The sequence below is a fragment of the Ranitomeya variabilis genome, chromosome 4 (genome assembly GCF_051348905.1).
Source record: "Ranitomeya variabilis isolate aRanVar5 chromosome 4, aRanVar5.hap1, whole genome shotgun sequence".
Classification (NCBI taxonomy): Eukaryota; Metazoa; Chordata; class Amphibia; order Anura; family Dendrobatidae; genus Ranitomeya; species Ranitomeya variabilis.
The window spans coordinates 311,386,404-311,403,726 of record NC_135235.1 but is presented as its reverse complement, the minus strand read 5'-3'; the positions used below and the strand labels follow the sequence as shown (position 1 = coordinate 311,403,726).

The 17,323-nt window shown below is 39.6% G+C and overlaps 1 protein-coding gene across 9 annotated transcripts in view; it reads left to right on the top strand.

Annotated features, from left to right (window-relative positions):
- PRDM16 (PR/SET domain 16) overlaps positions 1-17,323 on the top strand; it is an 868,945-nt gene that overhangs the window by 838,262 nt on the left and 13,360 nt on the right. For 7 of the 9 annotated variants that reach the window (XM_077250425.1, XM_077250424.1, XM_077250428.1 and 4 more), the window contains 5 exons: positions 748-835; positions 5,029-5,198; positions 6,568-6,645; positions 10,463-10,632; positions 11,347-11,521. In XM_077250425.1, the coding sequence (XP_077106540.1) occupies positions 748-835; positions 5,029-5,198; positions 6,568-6,645; positions 10,463-10,632; positions 11,347-11,521 (681 nt within the window). The remainder of the gene's footprint in view (positions 1-747; positions 836-5,028; positions 5,199-6,567; positions 6,646-10,462; positions 10,633-11,346; positions 11,522-17,323) is intronic. The other 2 variants (XM_077250426.1, XM_077250423.1) reach the window with 1 other exon arrangement.

The following is a 17,323-nucleotide window of genomic DNA, read 5'->3' as shown; positions in this document are numbered from 1 at the left end:
TGGCGGCACTATTAACATCTGGTCACCACCAGAGCTGATAACAGCTGATTAGTAGGGTGGCGAGCGTCATACACCTCTGCCTTGATACTGGGTAGCACTGTACCCTTGTAGCATTTGACACCTTCCTTCAAATCCCACAAATGATTACATCTGCAAGGAATATTTGTATGTTCTCCCCATGTTAGTGTGGATTTCTCTCTGGTATACCAATAGTCTTGCACACTCCAAAGACCTTTAGAATTTAGATTGTGAGCCCCACTGGGGACAGCGATGATGATGTAAAGTGCTGCGGAATATGATGGCTCTACATAAGCAAATATAATAAATAACAATGTATTATATACAAAATTAATTAAAAATAAATATTGATGGCTGATCCCAAAGACGGGTAATCAATATAAAAGTAGCGGACAACCACTTTAAATGAGTTGCTAACTTCAGACAACCTTGTTTGTAAATGGTTGACTGATCACCCTACTAGCAACACAGCCTGGGAAATTAAATATTGCACAGTACCCAATTAAATAAAAGGGTTGTCCATGTAATACATGTTAGTTGATTTCTGTTCTGGGTGATGGATCAGGGGGAGTATGAATGCCCCTTTTAGTTGACTACTAATGCCCTTAAGAGGGCATTTCACAAGAGGCCATCTTAACTAGACATTTTATTATTCCTGTCATTATTGTTGTTACGTTGTACCACTACTGTCATTATTTGGGGTATGTAACCCTATGTGTTGCTGTCCAGCAGGGTGGAAAAGCGGAAGGTGGCAGACCCAGTGGGGACATTAAAGGACAAATATTTGCGACCATCTCCACTTCTTTTTCACCCCCAGGTAAATGATTATTTCTACCTCACAATAACTCCCATTGCAAAGTGAACACTTATTCTAGTGGTGATTTGTGGCTGTAAGCAAATCCACCCTCCGGTGTTGACCTTGCACTTCACAAATGAATGTAGTCAACCTGATTGGTCATCTAAAGTATAAAAGTTCTCTTTGGCCAAATTGTCTGGTATTGTCTGGTATGTATTATAGAATAAGATGAAAAATCATATGCTCATATTTACCCTCAAATTACAAGCCCATCAGAACGAGGAGGAAAAGATGGACTATTTGACCAACCATAAACAGGACTAATGTCAATGGTGTTCTGTCAATAGGAGGTAAATGGGTGCCCCTCCGACAAATCTAACACCAATGGGTAAAGGAATAGGAGCATACAGATATCTGAATTATGTCTCCCCCCATGGAAAGCACTGGGGAATTATCTGGTGGCTTTTAGCCGGAGCATATTTCAGTGGATCCAGCCAAGATCCATCCAAAGTAGAAGTAGTAATGGTCCGCAACCTGTAAAAATCCAGCCATTATAAAGCTACAACAGTACAGTCCTCCAAAATATCATCAGTCTATAAAGTACGGGGCTACCCCTGTGAACCATGACCGTTGTTTATGATGTAATCTACATGACCTTGAACCCATGTGATCATTTGTGAGTAAGATCTCAACTTCTTGGTGACTTCATTCCTTAGAAGACAAAGCGATTTCAGGATGTGGACTAAGAACATTCTTTTCTAATATGTTCCGCAATTATTATTTTTATTTTTTTTTTCAGACCAACTATTCTTCTAGAGAAATTCACAGAAATTCCCACCTCACTGCTAAACATAGACCCCTCATTGTTTCACATCCACACCAACTTATAGTTAATAACTTCCAGTGATTTTCCTTCTAGATGACTGGATAATGGCAGCGGGCCCGCCAGAAACATCCTGTGTTTGTCTGCTTTAAAATAGTGGTGAGATTTAGTTGTAAAGGATCTGATATGACAGAGCAGTGAGTGGAGACCAGCAAACAGGGCTTCGGAATAGTCTTGTAGTCAGTAGTGTTTATCAAACACAGTAGCGCCACCTATGGGGTATCATAGCTTAGCTACCAGCCTAGACCTTGGTACTAATTTTCCTCAGCTTCCTTACCGACCAGCTTAGTTATGATACACGTCTGATAAATTAACTCATTGCATTTTTGCAATATTTATCTCAATCACAGTCTTGCAATTTTTTGCTGCAGATGATAGCATCCTACAAGAAGTGAAAATAAAGAGTGCTTGTAAATTAATACGGCAAAGGCAGGTCCTGCATTCACAGGCTGAATACATCTCAAAATGTCTGGACTTGCCACCTCCCCGGACCCAAACTCAACAGCTTCATAGGTTTATATGAGGCTGTTGAGTTAGGTTACGTGACCCATGACTGGTCCAGACATCATGGTCTGTACTCAGACCATGAATGTCAGTGTTGAAAGTGTGAAACCAGCTTAAAGCGGTTATCCGGGACTATTTTTTTGTTATTATGTCTGTAAGAACTAACAGGAAGGTAGTTGTTAACTACCTGCATGTTGTAGCCTGGCGCCAATCTTTGCCAGCACAGAGTGGTCATAGACCGCTCCTGCCAGCGATTCAGCAGCTTTTACCGATGTCACATCAACAGAGCAGCTGCTTCTCTTCTGCTCCGCTCTGTTGACCGGGCGTGACAGATTGAAAGCTGACTCACTGCTGCCTAACTGTGGGGAGCTGGCTGTCAATCAGCATGACATAAGCAGTCACGCCCTGTCAACAGAGCAGCCCAGAAGAAGAAGAGTTGTTCTGTTGACATGTAGCAGACAATCATTGTAAGGAGCAACCAATAACCGTTCTGAGCAGGTGCCGGATAGAGCAGGCATGGAGTTAGCAACTACCTGCCTGATAGTTCTTAGGCACAAGGTAAAAAATTTGTCCTGATCAACCCTTTAAAGGGTTTTCCATTTTCAGAAACCCACTGTCTCTTTAAAGAAGAAAAAATCCCTGTTCTTTACTCACTCTCCCCAGGTTCATCAATGAGTTTCCACCACTGCTCACGGTGACTATTATTGTTTGCAGCATTCACGTCACACTGACAGCACTGCTACCAATCGCTGATCTCGGCAGCTCGTGCCATTTACACGGCTGCAGCATTGTCGACTTGATATCAGCGCTGCACACAATAACAGATGCCAGGACTAGCGGAGGAGAGTCAGTACCAGAACCAAGGAAGAGGAAGTAAAGAGCGTTTTTGCTGTTGTTTTTTAACAAACTACTCCTGGTCACAGCGTTTCTTCTGAACATTGAAAACCCCTTTAAATGATGAGATTTTGGTTTCCCTATGTCAATGTACTATGATTAGCCACCTAAACATGGAAAAGTTCACATCTACTGTGATATATAAATTTAATTAATAGCCTGGCGTGCACAGTGTAAAGAATAATGATATCCTTAAGGATCGTTAATGATTTTGGTGCCAAGGTCAGACAATGATATAACTAATACTTACTGGTTAAGATTAATAAAGAAAAATAGATTTCACTCTAAGACCCTGGAGACCTTAGTTTAGACATTTTTATGGAGGCGAGAAATATGACTGTTTACCCCATCCTGCCGGTCAATGGGTGAAGTGATACAGCTCCAGTTCTTGCCCAGTGCCATTCGGATTTGTTCTTCCAACTAATTTTCTACCTCTCTCGCTGCTCTGAGACTTGGAAGTGATCACTTGGGGCTAAACTGTAGAAGTTACTTGAGCTTTCTGTTGGTCTTTTTGGCTTGTATACACAGAGGAACATAAATCTATTGATTCAAGCCATTTATGGCTAATTAGTGTATTTAATAGGGTTCATGAATGGCTGCCAGCGTGCTACAATTTATATTTGGTAATTACAACAGCTTTTTAATAATGATATCTCTGTAGAACAATGTCTTGGCTGCAGTCATCCCGAGAGTCTAGCTTAATGTATTGTAAACGTGCAAAAGGTCAGCCCTTGTTGTACAATAGACCATCTAGTATTTGATGTATGGCTTCCTGCGATTTTCTGCTCCCTCACAGTCTTCTTTGCTTTTCTTCTTTGGCTTCGGTTCAAACTTGTATTTCATTTTCCCCCCCTCCCCTCAAAGCAATATAATCTGCAAGAAGCTTCTTCAAGTTATAACTGTAAAAGCCGAGGTTATGTTCCACAAGAAAACGCAGATTTATAATGACTATCAGGTTACAGAACTGTAGAACGGTTATCGGATCTCCGCTGTGTTTCCTGGAAAGATACAATGTAGCAAGGCAAAAGCTAAAATTCTGTGTCCAATTTATATGAACATTAAAAGGAATCTGTAGGCACAAAATGACTGTTCAAAGCGCAGACAATCGGTGTACCCTTGGTGTGGCCGACCACCTTCCACCTATTTATTTTGCATCGTTGTCCTTTTCTAGCTTCTGTAAAGCCAAAGCTGTCAATCAAAGAAGAGAGCAGTGATGGATGTCAAACAAGCAGGTGGGAAGGTCTACTGAACAGTTTGGCCATGCCAAGGGTGCACTGAGCGATTATGCTTGGTTTGAACAGTCATTTTGTGCTAAGAGGCTCCCTTTAAGTGACAGAACAAATAATTTTTTATTTTCTACTAAGAAGTTCATCCAAGTAAGGGTGGAGCACATATGTCTTTCTACCTGCACTAGGAGGAGCCTTATCTTGTTGTCTTTATAGCCTCATACTGGAAATTTTAGAGTTACAGGGGAATATTTAAGCTCTCATTCCCCTGAAATAAGGAATTTATGTTTCCCGTTCCTTTATTTAGATACCATAGCCAAGCAGAATTGATTGATGTGAACCCAGTACCCCAAGTGCCTGCCCAGATCAGCCTCCCCTAGATTCTCCTATACTTTTTTATGGGTAAAGAGATTTAGGAAATGCGTTGACCCCATTTTTGAATATTATAAATGATTGACCGTTCATCCTTGGCTTGCAGTCTTCTAAGATTCCCCAGGATTTTGATGAGGTGTTGTAATGCACCCCTTGTTTTGTCAGGCTCATACGAGCACCGACAGTCTTTCAAATGGTGAGTTGTCTGAAAACTCATGGAAAAGTCATATTGTTTCCTGATAAGAACATGTTTGTATAAGTAACAGGTTACGAAGGATCTGAAATTTTCTTCCTCTTAGCAGGTCTTCTAACATATTCTCCATTATTATATGTAGATGTCAGCCATTGAAACCATGACTGAAAAGCTGGAAAGCTTTGCCAACTTGAAAGCCGACACAGGAACTTCCTTACCTTCCCTCCCGCATCATCCTTTTAACTTTCGCTCTCCGCCCCCAACTCTATCAGATTCAATCTTACGGAAAGGAAAAGAACGCTATACCTGCAGGTAGGTGACATATGACAGGACGCCATTGTAATAGTAACGTACTAAGCACATGATGATCCTATTAATGTACTCAAGTAACGTTGGCTATAATATAAACATACCATAATAAGTATCAATGGGTTATTGGACCATTTCATAATCCCATCAATGGAATCTGTCACGTCTATTTCAGCATCCAAACCACAATATATCATGTGTAAAGATGTTTTTTTCCATCAATAGTGTATTTAAAGCATGTCCCATATATAATCCAATTAGCAAAGTTTTCTGGCTTATATGTAAATGATGGCTCCAGGATCCTATGCAGGTGCCATGTCATGTTTAAGGGAATCTCACGCTGGATTTTTTTCTATATAATCCAGGAGCAAAAAAAAAACACAAAAATTGAGCTTGGTTTAAGTTGGTACACATGCAGCACATAAATGCATGTTCACATTGGCCATAAAGTGCACAAAACCTACAGGAAGCAAAATGAGCAAAAACCCTTCTGTAACTAAATAAGTGAAAAGCAAAAGTACATCTAAACAACACAGCATTCTTAGTAATACTGTTTTTGATCAAAAATGGCACAAAAGCCATCCAACCGTCGACATAGTGACCCTGATCGGGACGGTACTACCCTGTCTAATATTAAAAACCTTACCATGTGTCAGAATTGACCTCAGTGTGTGAATAAGGGGAGACAAAAGGACCGTTAGAAGGAGTAGCAAAACCTGGTGACATTCACTTTAAAGGGAATCTGTCAATAGGATCAACCTCCATAAGCCGTCTATACGAGCATGTGGGTCATAGGAAGATTAATAAAATTATACCTTGATATCTACGATCCGATGTCTTATTCCAGAAAAATCCACATTTTCTTAGTATGTAAATGAGCTGTTAAGATCTATGGGCCGGACACTGATCTCCCTGAGAATCTGCCTCCAGAGATTATTTTAAATGAAAAGGAGAGTTACCAGTGTGAGCCATGCAATGACTGACAGTCTGCTCTCCTGATCTACATTTCTCTCATTGATAACATCCTCTTTCATTTAAAATAAGCTCTAGAGGCAAATTCTCAGGGAGATCTGCGATCGGGACATATATCTTAACAGCTCATACATATTAAGAAAATGTAGCATTTATCTCAAACAAGCCATCAGCTTCCTATGACCTGCACGCCCACATACGCCGGTTAGGAGAGTTGATCCTACTGACCGATTCCCTTTAAATTTAACGTGGTGCTAGAGTTTGGAATATCTGGCTAGTCATCAAGAAATTGCCAAATCTGGTTACCCTTGTCTCCACATTGGATGTGGATGCTCACAGTGTCAATGTCTGGCCGTCATTACAGAATGGTATATATTGATTGTTTTTGTCTCATTATCAGGTACTGTGGCAAAATATTTCCAAGATCTGCAAATTTAACAAGACATCTCAGGACCCACACAGGAGAACAACCATACAGGTGGGAGACAGCAACATTTCTTTATACTATAAGTAAAAGTTTTTAGACTGATGGCTTACACTAGTATGTCCAGAAATGCATCCAACCATTCTGTGACCCCTAATATAGCATCTTATAGCCCAATAATCCTTATTTGTGGAATTAAGTTATGGTAAAGTGGCCATACAATTTCGGTAAATGTCGAATGAATGGTCTTGCAATATAATATTACCAAATAACAAAGTTACAATTAAAGGTAGGGCTATGAGAACTGTGGGGCTAAGCAGTTATCACCAATCATCATGAAATCCTCATCACCATGTCAGATGGATGCACTAAAGCCATAGGGATAATAGGATGACAAACTTTCTAGAACGTACAATATCCTGATAAATCAAATGTATCTCAATGATGTCACAAGCTCACAGACTTTTCATTGGCTGCCATCTCATGAGAACCGATTAACCTCCCAAAATGATTCCCTTCATGATAAATATGCTTTATATGCACATCCAGAAGAAAGTGGTCCAACATAATCTGAGCAATAGCATTGATTTATTTCCCTTGGCTTGTCCAAGAATAAAGTAATATGTGTATTTTGTGTAAGATGTCAGCTATAGACTGACTTCTGGTGGGCTTAGTTCCCTGGGGATCCAATGTTTATAGAACAATTTAATTGTCATCGATTTTCTTTTGCTCTCTGACAACTCTGACTGTCAGCTTAATTGTTTTGAAAGTTTACGCGAGTGTCTGTTCCATCTTGTGAAAGTCTCGCTCAGAGATGGCTTAGAAGGAATTAAAAAAATAATAATAATGATCATTTTTTTGTCACGGTATTCTCACCTTCATGTCTGCCAGCTCAGAATGCTCAATTATAACGAACATATAAAAAGACAAAAAGAAATAATAAATTACGAAATGGTCATGTGCTGTGAGTGACTACAGTAATGGGAAATATTAGAAATCATAGCTGGCAGTTATCACTAAATGTTGTGTATGTTGGAATTATCACATTTTGTCCTAATTTGGCTTCTGCAGATTTGGTGTCGGTTGAAAAGATGAGTAAAGCTCAATAGAGAATGAAATAAAAAGTAAAAAACTAAGAGTGGGTTTACACAGACTGACCGGCGGCACGATATGACCGTCGATCAGTAAACCTTTACCAATTGGTGGTCATTAAATAGCCAGAGAAACCCCACTAAGCGATCTGCACTAAATCTGTAATTGATCACTCAGTGCACATAGGCTGCCATAGTTCTCGGTCGGCAGCGCAAGTTCTGTTTACACACGATGATGCACCGCTGAGAACGATTATCTGTATCGCTGTGCAAAAGATCATTGCACCTGATGAATGAGCGATCTGCTCAGTCATTGGACGATCGGAAGCAGGTTTATATGGCAAGATAATCGTGAAACGAGCATTTTAAATAAGATCGTTTGGTTAGTATGCAAGGAAAGCCTAAATGGGTTTACAGCTAATCACTGCTGAAGGGGGCACCATTGGCCTGAGTACAACTTTGTACAATGATCCCACCTTTGGTGCCCAATCCTATGGAAAGATAGCGATACATGATTCAACCACGCATCCTTGTTTACCGACTGCCTAGTATTATTTGGGTAATGTGAGATCAGGCGCTGGATGGCAAACCATAATGGAGACAGAAGGTTCTGCACAAGCCAACACATAGCCAGCCTTGCTTTTGTGCATAGACTAGGAGATTAAAAAATTCCTACCATGCTTTTGCATCCCTCTGTTTTAAGCGAGTATAATGATAAAACATTGCGAGCAATCAAAGGATTGAAATAATGATGACCGCAGCAGAAGCATAGCCCGTTGATTTTGTGGGAGATAATGGCCTTTATAGATTGTGTTATTAAAGTTATGGGATGGGGTGAGTGCTACTAGAAAGACAAGATCTGAATTTGTTTGGTAATATGGGGCTAAATGGAGCAGGGCTAGTGTCAGGGTATGGAGTGGCACTAGAGCTCTAGTTCTCATCCTCTCTGAAGAGACAATTTGCAAATGTAATTTCCCAGAGGAACATTGCAAGGCTTAAAAGTCTCCTCACCTTGGCATGCCGGGCTTGATATGTCTCCGCAAGGAGAAACATTACCCCTTGAATCCTGGTAAGACGCCTCTCACCCAGTGAAAGGAGATCTCACACTTTGCACTGATGAGCGGCGATACCCTGAAACACAGTGCCTGCAAACTGAGATTCTGGATTGGCTTTTATCCTAAGTCATGTGGCAAGGCTCGTTAAAGGGTCAATATTGACTTTTTACATTGCTACCTCCAAAAGGTGGCACTAGAGTTCTAGTCCTCTTCATCTCTGAAGAAACAATTTGCATATTTAATTTCCCAGAGGAACATTGCAGCTTAAAAGTCTCCTCACCTTGGCATGCCAAGCTTGACATGTCACTCTCCGCAAGGAGAAACGTTACCCCTTGGATCTTAATCCTTTTCTATGACTTTTTTTTTACCAGTGTTGTGCTCCTCATGGATGTTGCCTGCACCATGGTGGCCATAATAGTTCAGTTCATGCACAATCTCCATCTTCTTATGCAACAGCGTAAAATATTACAGGATTTTTAAATGGTCAAGGACGTTATTGTGGGACTAGGGCGTAAATTTATTAGGTGGCACACCGGCACCTCCAGCTGTCTCAGAGTTAAGTAGCTCAGATAAAGTATCAGAACCGGCCAGGATTAATTTGTCTTTAACATGATTTTAATCTACCCGGTAAACCAACACCTGTCAGATTTATAAAACATTTACGCCTTTCTCGCCATTTAAGCAAACAGAACAGTGGATGGTAAGATGCAAACTGAATGACTTAAGTAAATGGATGGGAATTAATCATTATCCTCCCATTTTATGTGCTGGAATAAGTGCCATCTAAGTGTGAGGTAGCGGGGAGCAGCCCTCCCTACTTCATTAAAGAAAACATCAGGTTTTTGCCAGTTTTACCTGCCAAAAATGTTTTAATTTGTGACTGCGCTTTCGTTCTATTTATGTTACAGTCTGCAGGTTATTTTTACTTTTTTGCCATTTTTCATTATTGGGGGTGCGGAGAGCTGCAGATATACGCTGCACTTCTCAGTTTTCAGTTCTTTTGCTCAGACGTATTAATTGTTTGTTAGTTGGTGGGCAAATCGCATAATGCAGGGGGCCCCAGATCACTATAAAATTTCCGGGTGGCATTCAGACACCAGCTGAGTGAAAGAGAGAAAATGGTCTACTGTGCATTTTCGTGCCAAGAATGATATGCGTCAATAATATATCAAGAGATCTTCAGCAACGAATTCATGAGATAGAAGATTACTTGATACAATATGATGCTCCCCGATCAGTGGATACAGATAATATCCAATGTTTGGCCATGTATATTACACGTTAGAACAGATTTAGAATGTAGATAGATGAGTTTTATTTCTATCAGATTTTAGCGTCCATTCAAGTCACTTCTTCAGTCCTGACCAAGAATCCAGCTGGATGACAATGTGAGGAGTGATGACCTCTTGCATCAACGTCCTGGCATGACCAAGGCATTGTGTCACATTAGTCTGCAAACAATTATCCCCAACTTCATTGCCTATTCAAATCACAGTAGATAACAAGCATACTGTCCAACTGTTGCCTGCAAATGCAATCCCAGCCCGAATCCTAGCGGTTCTACTATATTGAGCCCCTTCTTCAGCCTTTCTGCTAGGCTTTCATCATTGGATGTAGAGATAGGACTTGCAGCTTTGCTTAGAGTTTACCATGTGTATGGGATTAACAGGTGCTGTAATATATAATAGTAAAATTTTACATTTTTATTTTGCTTTTTTTTTACAGATGTAAATATTGTGACCGGTCTTTTAGCATTTCCTCCAACCTCCAGCGGCACGTCCGAAACATACATAACAAAGAGAAGCCTTTCAAATGCCACTTGTGTAATAGGTGTTTTGGCCAACAGACAAACCTAGATCGACACCTAAAGAAACATGAACATGAGAATGTTCCAGGTATGCAGTAGTCCCGGGTAATGCATTAATGAGATTGCAGCAAGGTATGAAGGATAAAATCGTGAAAACTTTGCTGTGCTACAATGCCCTGGTGAATTTAATTGGCTTGTCCATGGTGGATGACGTCAGTGTTGGATTTCTCAGAATTGGAAGCTTCTGAGTCTGAATGTAAAATCTGTAACAAGACTTCTGATACCCTGTGCCATTTATACAAGTAGAATATTTTGAGGGTCGTTTGAGACCCCCTGGGCACCAAATGTCACTGTTACCATTGTACCCAATATCACTACACCCCTGGTTACCCTAATAGTTTTTAGACCAGCCGGTGTAAGGTGTGAGCTTGAAATCTGCCAACCTTTTTCACGTGCTACCAACATGTATAACTTCATGGTCTTTAAAACCTAATGAATTGAATCGAAGCTTCTTCTAGTCCGGGAAGGTCTTCCTAGGCGTGGACTTCATTAGTCTTTCTAAGAGAGTTTATGAGAAATGACTTGCCGAAAAATGACGCATAGAGTGATTGTCACCTTCCCAGGCCTCACACACACCATTATGTTAGGGTGGTCCATTAATGGATATTTTTTATGACATGTTCCTGGAAAATATTTGGTAATCAATCACTATTTTTCTTATTAAGGACTTTCTACTTGTTTGGTTGTGTTAATAATTCTCAGCTTTTTCTAATTTTATTTTATTTTACTATTTCCCGTCTAGTGAGTCAGCACTCAGGAGTAATTGGAAACCACCACGGAACTAGCGTCTCATCCCCTAATTCTGAATCAGAAAACCATGCACTTTTAGATGAGAAAGAAGATTCCTACTTCTCAGAAATTCGAAACTTTATTGCAAATAGCGAGTTGAATCAAACTTCAAGTCTAGGTGAAAAAAGGTAAATAAAATGGGAATTTTATAATTTAAAAATTTTTTTTACTGGCTGTCAAATTATAAGTTCTGCAAGAACTTATTTTGGTTATTTCATACTTGCATCACTTCCTCAGTGATTCACGAGATTTTGGCTCGGTAACTGAAAGAAAATTGTATTATGTCACGTCACTGGATCTCATTTGTGGAGGCTTTGTGGTAAATCAGGCAGCATGCGTATAAAATGCAATGTCCGCTGATAAGTTTGATGAAAGCTGACCCCGGCATTGTCAGCCAGCTGCACGGAAGAATGTTGCCAGTTCTACACAAACTTTTTCTTAGGATGAACTTGGAAGACTAGCGACCACCAGGTGCATCCTATAAATCAAATCGTTGGATTCAGACTGTCTTAAAAATGATTATTAGTCAGAGAAACATTGTGATCTTCTGAATCTAAAGGTCATGATTATTGTCTTTTCTGTGTTAATGTGTGTCTATTACAGCTAGAAAGACCAGAGCTGAGCTTGCCATTTGGCACAGGGTGATAATACAATCTGCGGTTTTACAATAGGAAATATTTTTTTGCACAACATAGACTGAAGGAAGTTTCAGAATTATTTTGTTGAGGTCAACTTTACCAAATGAACACAAAATGTTTGGATGCATAGAAAAGCCAATAGACACCTTAATGCTACTCTTGTGTCCTCCATTAATGTCAAATTCCATCCTGATATGACACTGAGGACTTCACTTAAAAAAAGTCCAAGGGATCATGCAAAGTACGTACTCACTGGCCCCCATCTTAACCCGGTATCAGCCATGCTCCTGCCCTCTCCGGCCTCACGTGACCGCCTCTATATCCTGCCAGATCTCTTTTTTTCAATGCAAATCTATGGATTCAGAACAAGAATACAAAGCCTAAACTCTTATAGACTTACATTGAGAACATTCCAAAAGAGACCTCTGCTCCATATATCAACCACTATGTGATTTGGTAGGTCATAAATGCAGTGATGTAGTGCCGGAGCTGAGCTGATACTGGGAGAAGATGGTTATTAGGTAGCAGGTTACTACACTAATTAGACTCACAAACATGATAGCTAGCACTTGGGAAAAATAAAAAAAAATCACAGGAGTGATCCTTAAGCCAACCATACATATTAGACTAATATTGATCAAACCCATCAATATCAAAAGGTTCGACTAACAATCTGATGTGTATGGAAGCCCGAGACAACTGGTTGTTGGGGGAGGTGTTGATTGGGCATGTCTGATTTTGGACTACCAATTGTTTTTGTTCTTTAGGAGATTAGCCAATGCCAGTAATGTCTGCCGACAGCTCTCTCATAGTGAACGCAGAAGCAATTGGCAGAACAAGTGTTTCTGTGTGTGGGATAGCTGCCAGCTGAATGATTGGCCAAACTATCATTCAGACAACAGCCATCTAATGTGTATGCAAGCATTAGTGTCATAAATTGTCTTCTACGTCAACATGTAGAGTTTTTGCTACATGACATAAGATGGCGATAGACTTGATATCTACGATCATTTGGCTACTGGCTATCTATACTGATCAACATGACCATGCACGATTAAAATGACCATGTTATTTCAATAAAGCAGTGGGATAGGATGCTGCTTACCTTCTTGATTAAGTATAGAGATGGGACAGTTAAAATGATAGAAGTGAGCGCTATCAGCCTGGAAGCCCCTGTAGACAATACTATTTGGCATATTGAGGGGAGTAAGCAGCTCCCAGATACCACTGGTGCCACTTTATCCCCTCTGAGTGCAAAAGGATTGGGAATTTAAATTCAGACTGCCTGATATCTCTCTCCCCATGACAGAATTTTTCACTAAAAACTCAAATGGATATAGCCCCTTGTCCATTGCCAGATCTGAGAGATTCCCTTTTCTTGTACATTTTCTTTGAGTAAAGAGTAGATCATATTTCCACACATGAAACATAGCCACTTGATTAATATGGTTGAAAAAAAACAACACATGTCCATCAAGTCCAGCCAAGGGATGGGAAGGAATAAAGGGGAATGAAGACATACTGTATATAACCATAATGCATGACCCAGTCTGCCCTAAAATAACTTCTTTTTTCCTCCTAATCCCAATTGTGGATCAACTGGAGCAAACTTTCAGAAAACAACTCTTTGGGGTCTTTATCTTTATTTTTAGTTTAGTTTTTTTAGAGGCAAAAGTAGCTACGTACACATAGTAATTTTGCTGAGGTTTTTTTTAGAGGAAACTGAGAAGAAACTCAGTTTTTGATGTGACTTGTATTTTTGAGTTGGATTTGGAGAGTTTCCCCTTAGTTTATGCACTAAAAACTCCTCAAAAGATTCTGTGTCCAGTGCCTATGTGTACATAAGTCTTTTTGCTGAGTTTTTGAGAGGAAACTGAGCAGAACTGCATTTTTGAGTAGTTTTGAACTTTTGGGAAGGATTTGAAGTTTCTTCTTAATTTCCTCTTGTTTTTTGCTCCAAAACCTACACGAAAATCTCTGCATGAACATAGCCACTGTGCAAAAACTCAACGTTTTGAGGAATTTTGCAATTTTGAGTTTGATTTGGAGATGTTCCCATTAGCTTCTGCTCTGTTTCTGCTCCAAAAACTCCTGAAAAGTCTCTGTGCTCCCAAACCCAGGTCTTATGTGCACACATAGTCTTTTCTGATTTTCGCATGGAGTTTCTTCTCATCTTGATTTCTGCTCCCAAACCCCTTAAAAAAAAACTTAGTGTGCACATAGCCATCAAGCACAAACTCAAAGTTTTTGAAAAAATTTTAAATCTGGAGGAGGATTTGAAATGTTTCTGCACCTTACCAATTTAACCCCCTAACATTTCCTTAAAGAATATCTTCTTTATGTGTACAGATCTGACCCTACTTAATTTCCTTCTTTTTATAATATATTGGCTACATATACCCATATACCCTTTGATAGTAAACATTTTATCTTCTTTCAATGAACTGATTAATCTTCCATCCGTCACTAATCATCTAGTGTGAACTGGGCATTTTGGTAGGAGCCCTTCTTTTAAATTGGCTTAAATTCGATTTTTAAAGAACCAGAAGAACCAGAAGATCTACTTAATAAACCACATGTTCAGTATTAATCTCCAAAGCTTGGGGGATTTGCAGAGTGTGAAGGGTAAACTGTATGTATAGAGTGGGGGACGGCAGCTAGTCCATTATTAGGCTGAAATTAAGTGGCTGGTAAATTAACGAAGGACATTGCATTAATCATCTAATAGGACAAGAGTTCTCTTTCTTCATGGCTCAATCATGAGCCTTCACCAGCAGTGTGACCGCCCTTCAGATCACTCCGTCCCAGCTGGGGCCTGCAGCCTGCAGTTATTTATCTAAAAGCTGGAAGGTGTAGGAAGCTTTCAACACAATTTTAACACTGTTTTTGTTGAGTTGGTTTCTCAGGCTCTTAGGTTAAAAAGGCAATTTAGTTTTTTTTTTTTTTCTTATTGCAATAAGATCATATAGCAGTTACATTGTCATGTTACTAATAACCTTGGCTTAGAAAGTTCTACATAGTTGACAATAATTAAACGGTTACATTGCTGCCCATTCTTTTTTAATTTTCAGATTTTTTTAAAAGTATATAATTAGTTAATATAAAAAATATTGATTTGTTAGATGTAGTGACTTAACGAGCGTTTGGGCTTTTTTTGAACTTTACCGATAATTAGAGCACTACAAGTGGCCACATATAAGTCTAAAGCAGTAGAAAATTTAAGGGGATAACCACTTTTGCTTTATTTTTACTTATGTGTTAGGGACATGATTTGTGGCATTTTCTAATACAGTATATTAGTATAGCAGGTTCTCCTACTGCACTGGTTAGTGCCACAACCATCACAGGCTACCCAGAGCTCCTGTTCTCATTGGCTGCTAGTGGAGGAGCATGTGACCAGATCTGTCGTCAGCCTCCACCAATAGAAAAACAATGCACATGGAAAGCTGTTTTTCCATTGGAGGAGGCGGAGGACAGAGCTGGTTACATGCTCCTCTATCATCAGCCATTGAGAAGAGAAGCTCTATGCAGTCTGTGAGAAATATGGAGAACCTGTAAATGCCAAATAAATATATTTCCCTATCACATTTGGTAAAACAAAGTGGCAAACCTGTTAAAGGATCAAGTAGATCTGTTTTTCGCATTTGCTCTTTTTCACCCAAACAGTGAATCAGTTCTGCTAGGAGTGTCTTATTAAAGGGAATCTGCAGAAGTTCACGCCCCAAACTATTTATATGTGCATGTAGCTCTTTTAAAGATAAGTCTAGCAATACCTGTACATGGCCAGTCCGCTTCTCCTTTACTGAGAAATCAGTGTTTGAATTGATATGTAAATGAGGCTGAATTTGTAGATCTGAAGCTTCCGTCACTCCAGCTCTGTTCCCGGAAAGGTTCCACCCCCTGCTTGACTGATGGTTATTTTGCCTGAAGTCACACAACATAGGGGCTAGATTTATTGTAGGATTACCATGGCACAGAAATATTTGCAAGTGAAACAAGCATGATTTATTGATGCAGCCAAAATTATCTGTACATAACACAGGCATAGAGGCTGTGAGTCAAGTAGGAGGGGCAACGCTGTGTGGAATATAGCTGGAGTGGCAGATGCCTCAAATCTAAATATCATCAATTCAAATGCTGATTTTTCAGTAATGGAGGAGTGGACTGGCCTGGCAAAGATATTGCTGAACTTGTCTTTGACAGAGTTACATGTGTATATAAACAGTTTGGGGGGGTGAAAACCTGTTGACAGAACCCCTTTAAATATCACAGTAACCACCAGTGATTTAGTGCCCCTAAATACCAGGATACAAGAAAAATGAAAGAATTTTTCCTAATGACTTGATGGCGATCATGGCGGATCACTTAGATGTTCGTTTTCCAGTTTCTGCTTAGAACATGTTCACCTGCCTAATGAAAATTGAAATATTAAAAACTAACATTGACTAATATAAAAATAATTCATGAGAACGGCTAATGAACAAAAGCTTTAATGAAGCATCTGTGTCGCATTTCGCAGGTTATTCCCCAATGAATCTCATTAGCGCGTTGTGTAAACAAACGGGGTGTAGTTCATTTTAAATTCCCACACAGGCTGCAAATGTCGCCAGGAGAGCTGAGAATAGAGCCTATCAAAATGAGGTTTGTTTTCTGTCTGTCTGGGTGGGTGATAAATGGCATTCGGAGATGCTGACAGCAAGAGCCATGTAATCGCCAACCAATTTTTTTTTTTTTCCCGAGCTTGCATTGTTTATTCAGCATAGCAGATGGGAATTTTAACCATTCGCAGTTTAGAGGCCTCGAGCTACATTGTCATCACTTGAACACATTTGCAATATTCAAGAATTTTTTTATGCTTATATTTTTTCCGCTTTTTTTTTTTCTTCAATATGTTCAGTAACATTTTGTTTCTCAACTGCAAAATTAAGATGCTCTTCTGGAAATACTGCAAATGTCACGCAGGACATATATTTATAGATATTTTTTGAAAGGATAAAGGTTGTTGTCAAAGTGTTTCTTATGTATAAGGCAGGCATCTAGTTTTTACTTAGAAGCTATTTTAGATGATCCTGGACAATGGTTCTGAAAAGGATATTCCTCAACCACCATTGCTAATACCTACAGTTCTATTGATGCAAAATGGCATTGAGGAGTGCATGGTCCAATAACTACAACCATGTAACAATCTTATACATGTGTAGCACCAGTTTATTAGCCCTTTTGGTATTCTTCATACTTTATACAGTGTTTGCTGGTTCCAAAATTGAAGTGACATACGTTAATAACACTTTC